Below are 19,028 nucleotides of genomic sequence, written 5' to 3' on the forward strand. Positions count from 1 at the left end.
AAAATTCATCAATACAGAATGGTGGCATACGAAGTGTCACCATTTGTTAATTAATGAAAGCATTAATATAGTAAACAAAAATCAATTTCAATTAGTATGCACACAATGTCCTGTAGGCACCTGTTAACAGACTGCTTTATACACAGCCCTGAGTCACATGAAATATAAAGTGACTGAAGAGAGTGTACAGGTGGGAGACGTGGGAGCTTATTTGTCTTTTTAAATACAGACCCATAAAAAAATACATAAACATGAATTGTAAGCACATTTCTAAAATGTATTTAAGGTTAGAGTGTAGCTGTCAGCATGCAGTCAGCAAGGTGTTTGACAGAAGAAAAAGGTTACCTCTACGTAGAAGTAAAATGTAAACGTAGCTTTTAAATGTGTGTATCCGTGCAAGTCTCATTACTGGATCACTTTAAAGCAAGTAATAATTAGGTGTATGAACTCGACTAATCTACTTGGGTCCTGGTGACTATTGAGGAATTATTTGCATAAATAGAGTTTTAGGTAACATCTTATATCATGTAAAACGGTTCGTTATAAAGCATCGACTTGACCTTTTTTTTTTGCTGTCGAGCGTGCTTCTGTAAACTGAAATGCACACAGCAGAATGTAAAACAATTCTATCCCAACAGATTCAACTAAATAAGTGGATTTTCAGAGATACTTTTTGACTGTAAAAAAAGACTAATTCAAACTCCTACTATGTGTAATTTTAAAAATTTACTGCATCAACAATACCGCTTTGTCTCTAAACATATAAAATTTTCACGTGTATTTGCACCCAAGAATATTATATTTTGCAGCACATTTATGTGCCCTTCAGTAGTCATCTATAAACATTTAGAATTTTAATGTAGTGTATTACAGAAAAACAAGTGAATAAAATATTAAAAATCTGTATTGTCCCTTATATTTTCCAAACATGTTTAGCATAATTATATACACACACACGGGAGGAACACGCAACCTTTAACCTGTGCTGTAGAACAGACTTCAGTCTTTCAGCTCATGGCAGTGTGAGCTGCCTTGTCTCCAAATCTACTTTTCTTGTGCTTTGCTGCGTTTTGGGTCTTTATGCCCTGATGCTGTGTGCTTCGGTCAGTCTTCTGATAAGAAAAAGCTTATCTCGGCTTTCCTAAGAGGAGATGAAAAAATTTAACAAAACGTCTTTGGTAAGATGTTGCAATGTTGATGCCTGTATTTTGGTGGCATAATGGGACACGTCAACAATAACCAAATCTGGGAAATCTCTAGATCTGTTCCAGAGAATCCAAGTTTGAAAGCTACAACTTTTTGTTCTCATATCAAAGGGCATTGTGTTATAACTCTCTCCTTTTTATATAGTTCTGTTGCTGTGTACGGTAAAAATCAATAAATAAATAGTAGATGGAGTCCCTCCACAAATTTTTCATAATATTTCTTTTAGTTTAGAAATAAATAAGAGACATTAAGTAGACACTAGTTTTATTGATCTGCATGTATGCAAAAAACAGTCATTTCAGTAGAATGTCATTTAATTGTTGCATAAAGTCCATCCCTTGAACTGTGTTAAGTACATATAAAAAGGGACACATTTGTACTGATAACTTGAAAAATAATCAATACGCTGTCTGGAAATGTGAAAGGGAGGTGGCTATTTACTCTTATCATGACCATTATATGAGTCGCACAGACATAAGTCCAAATCATAAAGCTGCTTTATTAGAGAGAATACTGCATACACACTTACCATAGTTAACTGTTCTTGGAGTTGCTGCACCACTTTCTTGTGCGCTCCGGCAAGAGCAATGAAGTAGAACATGACAAGACTGTGAGAGAACAGAACTGTTATGTATTGTATGCGTCATGGGATTCACTGCTCTTGCTGTAGAATATATCGTAAGTAGTCACCAAACCCTCCATTATATATAAACCGTAAGTAAATACTGCACGGTCCCCAAATATCAACTGCTTCTCTGTTAAATCAATACATATTTACTAACAGGAACCTGGGTCACAAACTCACCAAGATAGCAGGAAAAATGGAACGGCAAATGATTCTGAGAAAATGACGTAGATAGTCTTCTGCAGGCCCGCTGGGAATGAGTTTATTGTAACTGGGATAATTTCCCAAGAAGTGTTGAAGTTCATGAACGGCCCACATGCTTTAGATGCTGGTATACTGCAGGTTTAATAACACACAGGTACACAAATGACTATACTGCATATTTTTATTTCACTTTAAAGCTATATTGTTATACACCCTTATACATACAATGTAGTCATTCTGTTCTGTTTGTAGCAATACAGGTTTATTGAGCAAAGAGTGGACCTATTGCCCCAAGTTTACATTGATCACATCTTTAGAAAGACATTGCCTAAGGTATACATTTTCTATAAGTGACTGGCTTTAAAAATCATAAATCATCCTACAAGAAGGCATGGCCTGCCCAGCCTTTATCAAAAATATATTCTGGGCTTCTACTAAAATTCATAATGAAATTATCTTCACTTTTGCATTACATCCAGAAAGACACACTTACTATGCGATTCCGAGTCCCACAGGAATGCATGCCAAGATAAGACCTATCAGCAATATCACCTGGAAGAAGAAGTTGGAGCTGGATGCCCGGAAAGGCCTAGTTGAAGGCCTGCAGTTCTCCATAAGACTAATCTAAAGATGGAAAAAAAGGCAAAGAAAAAGCTTTGGTTGTTTATTTATCGCAGTTTCTCAGTGACCCCACCAGTATTAAAGCTTGTACTGCCATATTTAATAACTTAAATGTTGATTTATACTGGTCCAATTACAAGATACCAACCTGTATTACTCGTTCCAGCACTGCTTATTTTCATATTTAGTTTAAAATTTAAGTTTAAAATCCCCTGAATATGACTAAAGTTTTGGAATGTAGCTAAATCAAAAACACATCACACACCAAACATACCTTTTTGATGTAAAAGATAATGAAATACTTTATAGTTGCTATGGCCGGCAGGAGGGGTGAATAAAATGTTCCTATCCAGCAGATTGTCTGCCCATACACTATTTCCAGCACATTCTGAGGAATCTCAAATTCTTGCTGCCCCCACCACTTAATGGGCTTCCACGAACAGTAGGTGACTAGCAACCTATAGAATGGAAACATATTGTACATTGCTGCGTTCATATAAATCAATAAATTATAATAAAGAAGCAACAGATAAATACACTCACCCCCACTATTTCCAAACAAAGTGCTTTGAGAGGAAGAATCACATTTATACTTTATTTACACACATACACACAATATACGTACTTTCTAGGAAATTCCACAAAAATTGTCACTGCAGCAATTATTAAAAAGTCAAAAATCATCAACTTGTACATTTCCTGCCCAACTCTAGACTCCCAACACTGTTAATACAAAAAAAAGTTCAGTTAATTATAAAACGGTATAAGCGAATATAAATGAATAATAGGGAAAAAAAACATTATTTAGTACAGTCTTAAAAGATAAGCGTAAATAAAACAATAGAATACAGGTTTATCCTATTACGTTTCACAGAACCTCAGACATTTGTATTTGAAGACAAAAATATATCCCATATCTTTGGTTCAGACATGTTCTGGAAACTGAGCCAGGAATAAACGCATTTAATATAAATGGGGTCATATACTCATTACTGTAGTATTTAAGTACATGTTTTCCCTTTGCTTATCCAATACACATCAGCAGTGTATGGTTTCATTCACAATAAATAAATAAAATGCTTGACTTTGTGAATGAGTACGCATATGAAAAGATATTAGGAAAGATCAGTCAGTCTTACAGGGTATAACGTATGGTTATATCCACAAGGGCTGCAGTTCTTGCTTTCGCACGAAGTGATGCGAGTCCAGAGCGAGATTAGCAGTACAGCAATGCTGGCCAACCGGACAAACACACACCTAGAAGAGAGATCAGGCTTTAGATAACAGAAGGATGAAGACTCTGGCAACAGAACAATAATTACAGCTCAGGAAGGCAGCAAGTGGTATTAATTGCATTTCAAATTCTTAGGAAACTGAGAATATCTATTTTGTTGACACGTTGAAACGATGTCATTTGAAATTCGATGGGATTTAAGCACCTCAGTAAGCATGCCCGATATATCAGACCAGTTTTTTTGCATTGTTGAGAGGTTCCAAGGCAGAGATACCCCCACCTTTCCTTCTTCTCTATTGAAGCTGAATCTTGTTTAGTGTCACAGTTAAGCCCTGATAAAGGTTTTGTGTAAACAGTCAAAAATACAGCTGGTCTATATCCTAAGATCACAGGACAACAATTACACATCATAGTTTAACGTTGAATTAAAAAGATTTAGATAGATAGGAAACGTGGACCAGTAATGCATACATACACCTATTTTGCTTTCCATGTCCGTAAATGGCCGTGACTGTGGAAACTTATATTTTCTATCGTTGGAAAAAATGCTTTTTAAGGGCTTTATTCATGAAAAAAGTAACAGTACCTTATGAGCGTAAACCTGATTTCAAAGGCAGGCGCATAATCTTCGTAACCTACAATTGTTTGAAAGATTACAGGCGTTATAAAATTTGCTATGGTGATTACTATTGATGGTAGATACTCCACAAGCAGGTTAATGGTGTCAGTTTTCTGTGAGATAGCCTGAAAAAGAAAAAAAAAGATCCATACTTAAACTAACACCCACTAGACCAGGCATGTCCAAAGTCCGGCCCGCGGGCCAATTGCGGCCCGCGTTCCGGACTGATGCGGCCCCCAAGTGAGCCACGGGACTTGGCGTCATCAGCCGGCGCAGGGAGAAGGAAAGCGCGAGATCTGGGCTTTCCTTCTCCCTGCGCCGGCACACACAGCCACACAGCGGTGGGCGCGGCTTCAGCTGTTGCCGCGCGGATCGCAAGGGAGCAGTATCGGAGGTATTTACCGGACATCCGGCTTAAAATCACTCAAGGGAGCCGGATGTCCGGTAAATACCTCCGATACTGCTCCCTTGCGATCCGCGCGGCAACAGCTGTTGTGCGCCGGGGTTTGTTGTCAGATCCCGGCGCACAACACTGAAGCCGCGCCCACCGCTGTCCGTGCCCTCTGAACCCCGTGCCCTCGGAAGAAGACAGAAGAACTGAAGAAGAAGAGGAGCGAAGAGCAGGAAAAGGAGCTGTAAGGAGAAAAGAGGAAAGGTAGGAAAGCATACAGTGAGAGTGGATTGGTGTATGTGTGTGGATTGGTATGTGTGTGGATATGTGTGTGTGGATTGGTGTATATGTGTGGATTAGTGTATATGTGTGGATTGGTATGTGTGTGGATTGGTATGTGTGTGGATTGGTAGATGTGGATTGGTATATATGTGTGGATTGGTATATATGTGTGGATTAGTGTATGTGTGTGGATTGGTATGTGTGTGTGGATTGGTGTATGTGTGTGTATTTGGTGTATGTGTGGATTGGTATGTGTGGATTGGTGTATGTGTGTGGATTGGTGTATGTGTGTGGATTAGTATATGTGTGGATTGGTATGCGTGTGGATTGGTATGCGTGTGGATTGGTATGCGTGTGGATTGGTGTATGTGTGTGGATTGGTGTATGTGTGTGGATTGGTATGTGTGTGGATTGGTATGTGTGTGTGGATTGGTGTATGTGTGTGGATTGGTGTATGTGTGTGGATTGGTGTATGTGTGTGGATTGGTGTATGTGTGTGGATTGGTGTATGTGTGTGGATTGGTATATGTGTGGATTGGTATATGTGTGGATTGGTATGCGTGTGGATTGGTATGTGTGGATTGGTAAATGTGTGAGAGTGATGGGTGTTATGCTGTACCATTTCCAATGTATTTTTCATTATATAATTATGCTCTAAAGTACATCATAACTCCCATCACTCCATACTGTTCCATACAGTGGCAGAGCTGGGAGACAGAGGCCTTGCACCCCTACCGCAGGACTCCTGAAAGGTAAGTGAACTTCAAAGAGGGAGAGGGTAGATAGTTAGGAGGGGTAGATAGGGAGAAGGGAGTGAGAAGGGGTAGATAGGGCAGAAGGGAGCGAGAAGGGGTAGATAAGGCAATCATACTCCTATCATGCCAAGTCTGCGACTGCCTCCTGGAATCTGGGTATGCCTGGGCATGATAGGAATGTGATTGCTGTTAACAATTATATATATATATTGTTATTTAATTGTTTTGTCCTATTTTGGTGTGTTACTTACTTTAAATAAAAGTGTTAGATTTTTTTTTTATGGTGTGTGTGGGGGGGTCATATTCAGTTTCGGCCAGGTAGTTTTAAAGTGTGTGTGGGGGGGGTGCCACATACAGGATCCGCCCCGGGTGCCAAATACTCTAGGTACGCCCCTGCCCTCCCCTACACAATTTCTTCATCAGATGCCCTTGTGGCTGTGTGTGCCGGCGCAGGGAGAAGGAAAGCCCAAATCTTGCGATCTCGGACGTCGCTACATTTGGGCTTTCCTTCTCCCTGCGCCGGCACACAGCCACAAGGGCATCTGATGAAGAAATTGTAGGCAGTGGCGGAACTACCGGGGTCGCGACTGCGACCAGGCCCTGGAGTTCTGCCAGTCAGTGGGGCCCAAGGGGTGCCGAGCGGTTGCTGAAAAAGGAGAGTGAGAAAGGGATAGATGTGGTATGCCGTTTTCAATAAACTTTGCATAAAATAGTTAATTTGCATTTCATTTTAATGGTTCAGAAAATGTCAGGCAAAATGGTCGGCCCTCGCACATGTTCACTTCATCAAATCTGGCACTCTTCGAAAAAAGTTTGGACATGCCTGCACTAGACTATTCACAATTAATAATCCATCGGCTCTGCGAATTGATACTTACATTATTATTACTGTATTCTTGTGAATAGACAGTAGCCAAGTAGATTGCGTAAAAGCAGCCTCCCAAAACAGCAATGACAATTATATTTAAAAATAAGCGCAACAAATAGATCCTAATGGTTTCTCCCCTTGTTCGTTTCTCTTTTCTCTGGCGTATTCTTTCCTCTGCCAAGTCTGTCTAACAACAGTAAAAAAAGATTTGTTAGGAGGATCATACATAAATACATGGGCAACATGAAGCATAGACCATATATTTTCCGAGTATAGTTGTGGGGTTATTGGTACTCTTTGCCGATGTTTGGTAAGCCAAAACCCGGATTGTGCAGCTGTTTTTTGCCCATCAAAATGGTAATGATCTTTACCAAAGGTGCTCATCCAATAATATATCCAGTATGCCTTTTCTTCCATCCTAACACCACCGTTATCTGTGGCCTTCGCTAAGGTCCCATCACCTAAATAATTGCTACTTGTAATATGTGTGCCCCTAGGGTATGTGGATACCTGCTTCATTTCAGAATAAGTAAATACTACTACTAATCATGATGATGTTGTTTTGTAACCAATATACCGTAATAGTTGGTGGTGAAGAAAATGACAGAGCGCACGTCCCCCCCAACCTTGAGGGACTGGATGTCCAAGGTGGAGGAGGTCAGACGGATTGAGAATATATCCGCCACCTCCATAAGGAGTAGGCAGGCATATACAGCCACTTGGTTTCACTGAATTGCAGTCTCGGGTGTATTCGGGATGCTTGTCGGAAGTGTCTGTGGGGGGCCTATGTTTTTTGCTTATTGAAGTCTTGTCAAGAATGCGCATTATTCTGGATTATGCTGACCAGAGAAATGTATTTCCCATTTGATGATGTTTACATGTGCTGTTGTACATGTATCCTTTATCCCTCCCAATCCTCCCTTTTTTTCTGTACCCCCCCAACAAAAAACAATAAGGAAAAATCAAACATTTGATTTAAAAAAAAAAAAAGCCTGAACAAACCTAGTGTGCTACAAACCAAACTTATAAAGATGGCAAAAGGCTAGGTGCGTCATTGTACATCTTTACTATCTGATTAAAAACCTCACTAATATCCTCATCCCATATATTTATTCAAATGCCTTCTGTTCTTTGTTCTAACCACTTCTGCTAAATTATTTCATTGAAAGTTGTTAACTGCTAGTACAGTGGAAGTACAATGTTACCGATTATTTGTTTGACTAGTATGCTCTGTCACCTAAAAGTGTTTGAAATGCATGTTTGTCCTACTTAAAACTACTTTCTATAACACTCACATCCTAATAGTAAACTTACTTTCAGTTCATGCTGTAGACTGCTGTGTTTTAACCGAGCGTAGTTTTCATCTGTGGTGCAGAAATCCCAGCCTGCAAATATTTTGTTGCAGTAACTTTGAAATCGATCAGAATCATGCACCAAGCTTTGCTTAAAACCAGTCACAGCCCTGAAATAGATTCATTTTTTATTAACATAAAAATGTTGTTATGTACATGGAAAGAACATGGCTAAATAGTTTAGTTTAAACCCAGTAAAACCTAGGCCAAGTATGTTCAATTAACAAAATTATCAAAAATATTTACAATGCATGAGAAGTGTGGATCCAAAGCCTGATCTCCGGAGGGGCATTCACACTAAAACACACACCAACATATTCAGACACTTACCCTGTGAACCCTCAGCATGTTATGCTTCTACCACGGGGTAGACTAAATGTGACCCAGCTTAACCCTGCCTCTTCCTTGAAATTTAGGACATAAAGAAGAAAGCCCAGAACATACTTCTTTAGCCTTATACACAGAGTATAACCCCAGACACACACACACACTCGAATCTGCCCATGTTCACAAAAGTTTACCAGTTACGTCTGTACAGATAAGTAAAAGTGACAATTATAAACACGCTGATGGAGCCAACTCAACAGATCTAATAAACAGATTATCTATTGTAAATCAATAAATGTGCAGCAGTACATAAAAACACTCAGAAAATAGGACTTTTTACCTTTTAACTATCCAGAGGATACTCAAGAGCAGGTAGGTAATAGTCACCAGCACATAGGCCAGTGGCAAACTGTACTTAAAGATGTAAACAGTGACGGAATCGATGGTATAATAACCATAGAATAAATATGTCAGTTCAAGGAAACCCTGGGAGAAAAAAGTTCATATCATTAGCAACAAGTTGTGCTTTATATATTTACTATGAATGATTTGCAACTAGTGTATTGAGAAAAAAATACTAAGCATTTATGTTACCCAGTAATCCCATAACATCAAACCATGAGGGCAATTGCAAAAAAGACTGCATCTTAACCCCCAGCTTAGAAGGCCACACAACCCATCTTCTCTCCAAATATACAGCACACTTTTTCCATGTAATTAATGCAGCCCTTACTGATGTTCACCAGGAAATTAGGTGTATTACACAGTAAATGGGTTGCATGAATAAGGATCCACAAGTTAGACATATGGCTTGAAAATATTTGCCTTTAGTAGAGTAATATCAGTAAGTAACTAAAACATGCCATGTTGTTGCACGTACCGTCCCCGAGAGTAGATCTATTATATTACTGTAGAAATACAGAAGTCCTTGACCAGTCGGTGTATAATATGTACATGCAGAATCTGTATAAACAAAGTATAGTTTAGAATATTAAAAGGGGAGAAATAAAAAATATGGTTTACTTTTATTGTAAGTCTTACCAACGCCAGTGGGAACAACCAGGCTGCTGTTAAGAACTCCTTGCTTGGAAATGGCAACAGGCAGTGTAGTGAAGCAAAACACCAAAAGAAAGATCACAAGATTCAGTAACACCAGAAACCTAAGGAATGAGAAGTAAGACCCAATGCCAGTGCCAAATTTTCCTAGGAAAAAAAGGAAAATAAAAACTAATCATGTACCATCTGATATTTTTGTATACATAAGACAATAACAAAGAAAAAAAACAAAACATTAGTATAGTCAAAACATATTATAATTAGGGCACATCTTTCTCTAAAAGATGCCATTGGAGTTATTCTTCTTTCATACCTGCTGCATCCCTTTGCTCGCTGTTCACTGTAGAGTAGGGAAATAAACTAACAAGGAATTTATCTTAATCCCTTAAGGAACTGTGCAAACGTTATAGGCAATGTTTGTTTAAGAAAAGAGTTAGATATATGTGGGGGGCATTCATTAATCCATATGTTTGCACTACAAAGTGTAACACCAGCGGGCTTCCTTCACAAGAATGGCTGTGCTGACCCTGCAGACATGGTTTCCTGACCAACTATTATTACAAACATGAATTATTTTTATCCTTCGCATATTTACCCTCTATGCTATTGATATTACTTCGCCACAGCATAAGGTAAGAAAATAACTCTGCAAAATCATCCTTGAACTTTCTCACTTGATTCCGACTGCTCTCTTTCCACTGACTCCATCCTGAAATGTACTGGGAACGTGACAATTGAATATTCCTAGATAAAACAATTTATATTAGTAGAGTATGTGAAGATCCATGATACATTTTCCCCTCCAGACTGGTATACAATTAGATAGAAAGTATTGTGTTTCTGGTGCATCACATGAGCTCACAGGAGATCGAATAGAAGAGGCTCAGAAATGGACAACAAAACCGATTAAGTAAAAAGATGATAATATCTACAGGCAACCTGTGACAAGCTTGGCATTATATAATTTAACATGAAAGCTACAGATGTTTATGAACCAAATGTTTGCTAATAGTTTCTTATTACAAAAGAAATGTAATTGTCTGAGCAGGATAGGTTATGTTTTTTTTTCCCTTCCAGAAACAAAAAGTACTTTATGCATTGGCGAATTTGTTGCTCTGATTTTCATGCAGCTGACAAATAATAAAGCAGTAATTCCCCAAACCTGATTTTCCTTTTTTCTTGTATGCTAAGCGCATAGTCACGGAGAGGCATATTATTATATTCTTCATGGATTGAGCCCACGCGACTTGGCTCACGGGACAGTGACGTAGTCATACGTCGGACACTTCTGCGACTCTCCATGGTTCCATAGTTTGAGGGTCTCCTGCGCAGAAGAGACTGGTAACTTGGCAGTTCATGTAAAAACTGATTGGCAGGCACCACACTTCCTTCAGGGAGAAAGACATCTGGAAAAAAAAAAGAAAGCCAGAAAAATATTTCACATCAACACCCACTTCATGTTGCTAAGCAACTTTATCATACAGATCTGGACATTCACACAAAAGACATGGCCCCATACGGTAGCCGAGGATAAGCAGGGACAAGTAAGTACAACAGGAAATAAGAGAACCTCAAGGTGTGAGATGTTACATTAGGTTTTGTATATTTCAAATATGATTCTCACATTTTCTACCAAAATGGGGTAGTATATGAGTATAGGTCTTCTATTCAGAATCTATGGGCCTGTTAGGGCTACTAGGGTGATGATCAGTAGTGTATTACCTGCTCATATTAAAAACATTTGTGAAACATTAAGGTTTTTTATGCTTTTAAGTGTATGTATACCATTTAATTCAAGGTTTATTTTCCTTCAAGGGTTTCATGAACCTATACTGAAAACCTTCTTCTCATTACACAATATTCACATCCAGATGCCATTTGCACACAGCTACTTCAGCCGGGGGGAAGCTGGATTCCTGACACTTGCAGGGGTATACATTGAGAAAATCCTTTTTTTCTTCAAAACACAAAAAGAACTGTTTATGGACTAATATTTACATCAAACAACCCACATGATGAAATAACCGCCTACTTTCTAGCGACAGCGGTCATTCTGCGGGGAAGCTCCCTCACCTGAAGGATGAATACAGTGTCTTCCTGTGCAAACAAAATGAGCCACCAGAACTAAAGCAAAATAAGGAACTTCTCAGCATAATGGCATCATTTTAGCCCAAAAAAAAAGAGACATACTTTCAGATAAGGGGAAGGCAATAAGTGGCTCAACTGCAACTCCCATAACTCTCTGCAAACACGGAAACACACTGATTGTGAGGATGCACATAGTCTGCAGCCGCTGTTGTCAGTACGGTCTCCACGATATGTACCGCTGAACTATACAAATCACAGAATACACACCGTATAGCCTTCTGGCTACTAATTAAAATAACATGCATGGAAATCTGCCCCGACTCGAGTGCACGGCTTCAGCAATTCCCCTACCTGCGGACACAAAGAACTATCTTATACTTTTCAGATTCCCTTCCCTTTTTATATCATACATTTGTAAAGCAAGACGGAACAGGATGAAAATCACAATAAATCTGGACGCAAATTAAGACAAAACTGTTCTGCTGCCTTAAACTTCTTTGTCGATAAAAGTGTTGAGTTGTCGTGTTACCCACAGAAAGGGAGAAGGGAAACTTGGCAAAGATGATACCTTTATTGGCTAACTGATGTGTGATGGATTGCAAGCTCTTGAGAACATCTAGGTCTCTTCTTCAGGCATATTGTACATTTGACGTAGAAGCATTTTTACTGTCTAAATGTATAAGCAATGTCTGAAGAAGAGATCTAGTCTCAAAAGCTTGCAATCCATTACACGTCAGTTAGCCAATAAAAGGTATTATCTTTACCAAAATGACTTAAAAACTTTCCTAAATGACATCCATAGCAACCGTCGTCACCAACTTAACAAGAGCAGCAGAGCAGCTTATTCCAGCATGAAATTCAACACCCTGACATGAGAGATATCCAATTAGTCTCGGAAGTGACTATTTTGAACTTTTGTATGAGTTTCTAACAAAGTGAAAAACAAGACTAGTATTGTTATCCTCAAACTACAGAAGAAGACGAGGAAGGAGGACTGGTATGTTGTGGGGATTTTTTAGCCTCAACATTCTGAAGCCACAGGCATGTTTAGATTTACGCATCATATTACACATCATGTTCACTTTAAAACATACGATATCTCTTTAAGCTTTCGTGTTTCCATTACGCCCCTTCCGTTAGTCAAACATCTCCCTGCGTGTGATATACTCGCTGCCGGTCGGCTCCAGCACTGGCTTGGCGAACGCTGCGGGGAGAGAATTATTCAGCGCAATAATACTGAGAAGCAAGAGTGCTTTCCTGCCAAGCAGGCAATCGTTGGCAAATGTCGGAAGATACGTTTTGGTGACTTTATGATTTGTAAAATTACGCAGAGCCTCTAAATCTCTTCTGTCGACAGTCTGGCATCTGTAACAATGGCACAAACGGGGTGCCAAGTTAAAAAGGAAGCGTGTGTCAGTGTCTTCCAGCGCTCACGCAAGCAGCACTCACTCCTGTCAAAACACGTTCACTCAGTAGATCATCAGGAAGCCGCTAGCAGGGAAGTGAGCGAGTATGTCTCACGCAGATCCCTTAACCGCACGGGGACTGGGAGGCGAACTCAACGGGAAGGACTTTCTCTTTAACGAACATGTAACAATCTTACAGTAACTGCGTTTTTATTTCTGCAAATTACAGAGAACAATACAAGATCCTATAATATCATTCACCATTTTGGGTTCTTTTTTACGCTTGACAAACTATCGGTACATAATAAAAGAGCGCAACAAGAGTTTACCAAGTTTACCCAGCGCATTCCTTCAAACATCACAATCCAACCACACGACGCGTTAGAATAGATGTCCTGTAAAACGATACACGGAAACGCGGCAGGAGAGATGGCGAAACGAGTTCCCTGGCATCAAGTTTGTTCCGGGCAACTAGAAGCTTTGGACATCTTTTAAAAGGTCAAATAATTTAACCATTACAACATAATGTAATGTACTCTGGCTTTCCAAATGAATAACAAAATCTAGGATAAAAAAAATTATCTATATACATGTAAAATTTATAGGGTAAGAAGCCTCAATTCTATGATTTTTTTAAAAAAATAAATTCATTATAACCGTTCATAAACGCCTAACAGATAAGACAACACTCGATAAATAGAACGGATATATAATATTTCGGACACTGTACTGGTAACGATCACAAATAGTTCTTTACTAGACCAAATATTACTAAAATACAAAGAAATATTGTGAAATTGTTACAGATCTATTAAATAATACAGAAAGCACAGTGGACCTGTCACAACATTTAAATTGATTTTGTTTATTTAATATATTTATTATGGTTCACTTTGCAGCAGCTAAACGGAAGTATTCCCTCTGCTACCGTGTTTCCCCGATAGTAAGACACCCCCGATAGTAAGACGTATCGGGAGTTTCAGAGGGGTCGGCTAATATAAGCCGTACCCCGAAAGTAAGACATATGTCTTACTTTCGGGGAAACACGGGGGATTTGCTGGAGCAGCAATAATGTTTTCCGTGGTCCATCAGGACCAGGGCCGGCCTTTGGGGTGTGCGACCTGTGCGACCGCACAGGGCGCCACACTCCAGGGGGCGCCGCCGCGGGGTCCGCCGCAGCGCGGTCCGACGCCACTGCCGTCGCGGGGTCCGCCGCAGCGCGGTCCGACGCCCCTGCCGCCCCTCCAGAGACGGACAGTAATGTCCGCCGCTGGAGGAGCAGGCTCGCAAGGGAGCAGTATCGGAGGTCTTTAACAGACCTCCGATACCGCTCCCTTGTGATCCCCAAGGCAACAGCTGCTGTGCGCCGGGGTTTGCTGCCAGATCCCGGCGCACAGCACTGAAGCCGCGCCCACCGGTCTCCGTGCCCTCTGACCCGGAAGAAGAGAAGACCTAAGAAGAAGAGCGAAGAGGCGGCAAAGAAACTGAAAGAGGAAAGGTAGGAAAGCATAGAGTGACAGTGAGAGTGGATTGGTGTATATGTGGGGATTAGTATATATGTGTGGTTTGGTATATATGTGTGGTTTGGTATATGTGTGGATTAGTATATATGTGTGGATTGGTATATGTGTGTGGTTTGGTGTATATGTGTGGTTTGGTGTATATGTGTGTGGTTTGGTGTATATGTGTGTGGTTTGGTGTATATGTGTGGATTGGTATGCGTGTGGATTGGTATATATGGACAATTTTTTCCCAATATAAGACATACCCCGAAAGTAAGACATAGTGGGGCTTTTAGGGATAAAAAGAAAGTAAGACACTGTCTTACTTTCGGGGAAACACGGTATATATATTGCAATGTATTTGTAATATATTTCTAACATATCCATCATGAATTGTTAGGGGCAGCACAATGTCCTCTAGGTAGCCGCGCACACACAAAACATAATCGTACATTTTTGGAGGCCAAGCGTCTTACACAGGGGAAAGTAAAAATATATACAAAGATATCATTTTATGTACAAAAAACATAGAATCTGACAGCAGGTAAGAATAATTCAGCCCATCTAATCTGATGTAAAGATCCAGACCTTAATCAGTCCTTGGTCTACCCCACTCATATTTAAGATCCCTCACTGTTAAACTTGGCCACTTATTCCGGGTAGCTGTTCCACTTATCCACCACCTTCTCAGTAAAGGTAAAACTTTACTATATTACATATACAAAAAGAAACAAAAAATACTTTAGATAAGGGTGTAAGTTTATCTCTACAATTGTTAAACACATGGCAACCTACATACATTATCTCGAGTTGCATTCTCTATATTTGAACAAGATTATTATGTCAAGTGGCTAGTAGCCTCCTAGACACGGGAAGCGTATTTCACGAAAATACAATAATAAGCATTAGATTTCAGAGCTTGAAACAATATCCTGAAGTAGCCGAGGGAGTGGGTCACGTGGGTGTGGATGTATATAAAGAGAACTGAGGGAAGGCACCGGGAATTCGGGTGTCAGGGACAGCTTTCCTCAGAAAAGAAATAAAAAATACGAAGAGCAAATAAAGTAACATTTGAGAGTATGAGGATATGTCACGACATGTCTCGACCTGCCACAGAACTAGAGTCAGGGGTATACATGTACGCGTTATAACCATCCACTGTTTGCACAGTAAAAGTTTGTTTTGGGCCCATTGTTGTAGCGGGGGGGGGGCAGACCATCGTATAAACCCTATACGCTTTCTTACCGTTATCGCCGTCACTCTCCGGTTGCCGGTGCACACTGGAAACGTGAGGCTCGGCGTTCATGGCTCATAGGTGACCGGTGTAGCCGCACGGAAACTTTCCTCACCAGGCCCGGAGAAGTCCCTTCAGGCAGCTCACCTTACTAGCCCAGTTGCCATGACAGCACAGGGGTAGAGGGGCCTTACTTCCGGGTATGACGCTAAGTCCGAGGGCGCTGATTGGACAGCTGAAGGATGTAGGCGTGTTCTACTGCCAGGTGTTTCATGCGCGGCTGGGTAGATGTGTAGTGAGCCCCGAGGGCGCGTATACAGATGTGTCATTACCGGCCCACTGCAGCCCTGCGAGTCACAATCGTGTTTATAACCAGCAGCAGCAGAAATGTCACCACATAACTAAAGCACTTTATTCTAGTGTAGAAGGCATTGCCACTGGAAGAAAATGATCTAATAGTCATTTAATAATAAAAGCGATCAATATATCACTATGATGTGTGTTTTGTATTGAATACAGAGTTTACATTTTGCACTATATTATTTCACAGTTAGTGTATCCACACAAATGATATATATATATAAAGCACAATAAGGCTTTCTTTCTAGATTATATTCACAAACGTAAGGTATTATTTTGCATGATTAAAATTTTTAAAAATGGAAAAAAATATGTTTTAAACTATTTAGTTCAGTCTTACATGTACATAAATTACAGCTCAAGCCAATGGGGAAAATACAAAAATATATTCATTAATTTGCCCTTATTTGGAAGCCACTCTATAAGCCCAATTTTTTCCATCCGTTTTGTTCCGTTTATTACGTATTCCAAGCCGCTCACCGCTTCCTCCAGGTTTTTTCGTGGTGGGACTCTAACTTTAATAGTGGTCGCAAATATAAAAAAAACCCTCAAAAATGTAAACTTTTTTTCCCGGTTTTCACTATTCTTTGTAATTCTGCTTTTTATTTCTTGCCTAGAAAATGAGCAAAGAACAAAAATAATGTTCATTAATATTCCATGAGTTAGTTAATTCAAATGTGTGAACCCACGGTATTTCTTTTAATATATGTTTTATATTTATATGTTTTTATGATTTTTTAAGGTAACTGGGAAGCTTTGTGGGGGGGGGTTCTTATTACATAGATACAAGGGGATTTTGTATGTTATATATCTATACATACACTTAAAAAAAAAAAAAGTAAACTTTTTTTAACACTGCTCTCGATCATATTTCAGCCCCAGCTGTCCGAGGGTAGACCTGGCTATCATTTTGCCTGATCTCCTGTTCACTGACATGGATTTTAGCCTTGCCGATGCAAAAATGTTAATTTCTGTAGATACAGCCAATCGATATCTGTTTTTGTCTCACATGACAATTAAGCATTCCCTGAAAAAATTGTGAAAGGCAATAATTTACTATGCCATGCTGCCCCCCGTGCAGCAGTAGTAGAAATTAGACCTTTTATAGAAGTGTTCCCTGTAGGCAGAAGAACACGCGTACCGTATACAGCTGGTTACGTTATATGACATGCAGTAGGAGGGCGGATGGAGGCTTCCCGCAGAGCTGGGCCTCCTCATCCACGTGTGTCTTTACACAACCTGAGCCAGGATATTGTGTATCGTTTATGGTATCCTCTCCAGCTTCTTCGTCTGCATGCCTGGCTGATCTAAAAGGCTAATCGGGGTTTCTCTCCCTCACGTTATCCATGCCCTGGAATCTGCATGATTAAAGAGAAGGTGGGTAACCCAAGCTGATCGTAAACGCCAGCTCTACCCTGGGAGTAGAGAGACAGCTTAGAAAGAATGCAGGAGAGACCCCAGGAACAAGTCCCTTTCAGGGGTGAAACTAGAAACCATAGGGGACCTGGTGCAAAAGTTGCCCCGGGGGCCCCAACTTCAACAGTTGGTCTGTGCCATCATTTCCCCCAAACAACTAATCTGTGCCTTCTTTGCCCCTCCTTCCAACATACAACATATGTACACACACTTACTCATACTCACTAACACACACTCCATCTCACCCCGCTTTTATACACAATAACACATCCATGCTCATACACACACACTCAAGTACACATCCATGCTCACACACAAGTACACAGCTATGCATAAATACAAACACATGTACATACATACATGCATACATACATACCCCCACTTACCTCTCACCGCTCCTGCAGCTTGCTGTCTGGCTGATGTGCGGTTCCACACCCGATATGTTCCTGTCTCCTCGTAGTGGTTCAAAATAGTTTAGAAAGAGCCCTTCCAACCTGGATCTGTTACAGTACTGGTCGGAAGGGCCCTTTTTAAACTATTTTGAACCGGTACAAGGAGACAGGAACACGGGGTAACTCGCTACATGAGCGTAGAAACCTGCATCCTGTCCTATCCGGCCGTCGACGCACTCAGGTAATTAAGCAGCCGCTGGCCTTAAAGTGCCAGGACCACCTTGTCCCCCCTAGTCCGTTTTCGCCTGCTTGCATATTTTTGTTCTTTGAAATGTTGACCAATAAGTTCATTTCTATTAGTGTATATTTTTCTACATATATTTACTACATATAGTAGGTCGTTTTACCGTATTTCTCCCACATTCCCAAAATAATGTCTTTGCAATCAAATTACTAAACATTTAGTCATTTTCAATACTGCGTCAAAGAGCCCAAATTCTTCTGTCCATAATATCCAACCCTGGCTCCATATTCATAGATTACCCCATACCCCGGGGGGCGCACACCTGCTGCCCGCTGCTGCCCCCTATGGGCAGGCCAGTCCAATTCATGGACATGGTACACGGTGGGGTCATCCAACGCGACGTAATGCATGGGTGTGTAAGCGTGTGTTAGCGTGTGTGTGCATTTGTATGTTAGTAACAGTGGAGGACACGTTACATGCCCCCCCGGGCGAGACGGTTAGGCTGACTGCTTTTTATCCACAGTTTCAGAGCCATGCGTTAGAAAAACAAACATTATTTAAAGCATTAGAGACAATTTCCAAATTGTGATCCGTATTTGATGTGATTATAAACCGTACCGAATGATTGGACATTAACAGAAAAAAACTATATGTAGCTATAATGATAAAAAAATGTATACATCTAAAAAAATAAGATGTATTAATATCTATTTACAAGTAATGGAAAAAGGCCAGACTGGGGATAAGAGCCTTAGATTTAACGTAATTGAGAAGGTGGTGTATAAGTGGAACAGCCTCACAACAGAAGTGGTAGAGGAAATACAATGAGGGAATTTAAACATACAT

The 19,028-nt window shown here is 40.2% G+C and overlaps 1 protein-coding gene across 2 annotated transcripts; it reads right to left on the bottom strand.

Annotated features, from left to right (window-relative positions):
• Window positions 1–1,059: 1,059 nt before the first annotated feature.
• Window positions 1,060–15,943, bottom strand: TMC7 (transmembrane channel like 7). 2 transcript variants are annotated; one of them, XM_053471572.1, is made up of 16 exons: window positions 15,782–15,943; window positions 10,703–10,946; window positions 10,136–10,284; window positions 9,526–9,687; window positions 9,365–9,447; window positions 8,825–8,970; window positions 8,120–8,267; window positions 6,816–6,992; window positions 4,477–4,634; window positions 3,796–3,913; window positions 3,282–3,379; window positions 2,931–3,114; window positions 2,529–2,659; window positions 2,012–2,167; window positions 1,736–1,814; window positions 1,060–1,141 (listed from the first exon to the last, which is right to left on the bottom strand). In XM_053471572.1, exons 1-16 carry the CDS (start codon window positions 15,840–15,842, stop codon window positions 1,079–1,081), a joined length of 2,157 nt encoding a protein of 718 aa, XP_053327547.1. In that variant the 5' UTR covers window positions 15,843–15,943; the 3' UTR covers window positions 1,060–1,078. The 2 variants fall into 2 exon arrangements, with proteins under 2 accessions (XP_053327547.1, XP_053327548.1); XM_053471573.1 differs by lacking the exon at window positions 15,782–15,943 and having other exon boundaries at window positions 10,215–10,284; window positions 10,703–10,832.
• Between the last annotated feature and the right edge of the window lie 3,085 nt (window positions 15,944–19,028).

The sequence above is a fragment of the Spea bombifrons genome, chromosome 7 (genome assembly GCF_027358695.1).
Source record: "Spea bombifrons isolate aSpeBom1 chromosome 7, aSpeBom1.2.pri, whole genome shotgun sequence".
NCBI lineage: Eukaryota > Metazoa > Chordata > Amphibia > Anura > Pelobatidae > Spea > Spea bombifrons.

What these genes read in the sequence shown, in the direction of transcription:
- TMC7 (XM_053471572.1), bottom strand. Translation starts at nt 15,842, where the DNA reads ATGAACGCCGAGCCTCACGTTTCCAGTGTGCACCGGCAACCGGAGAGT. An exon ending in TTTGTGGAATTTCCTAGAAA is followed by an intron (nt 3,115 to 3,281) that starts GTACGTATATTG and finishes TCCATTCTATAG; the next exon opens with GTTGCTAGTCACCTACTGTT. An exon ending in GTGGGACTCGGAATCGCATA is followed by an intron (nt 2,168 to 2,528) that starts GTAAGTGTGTCT and finishes TTAAACCTGCAG; the next exon opens with TATACCAGCATCTAAAGCAT.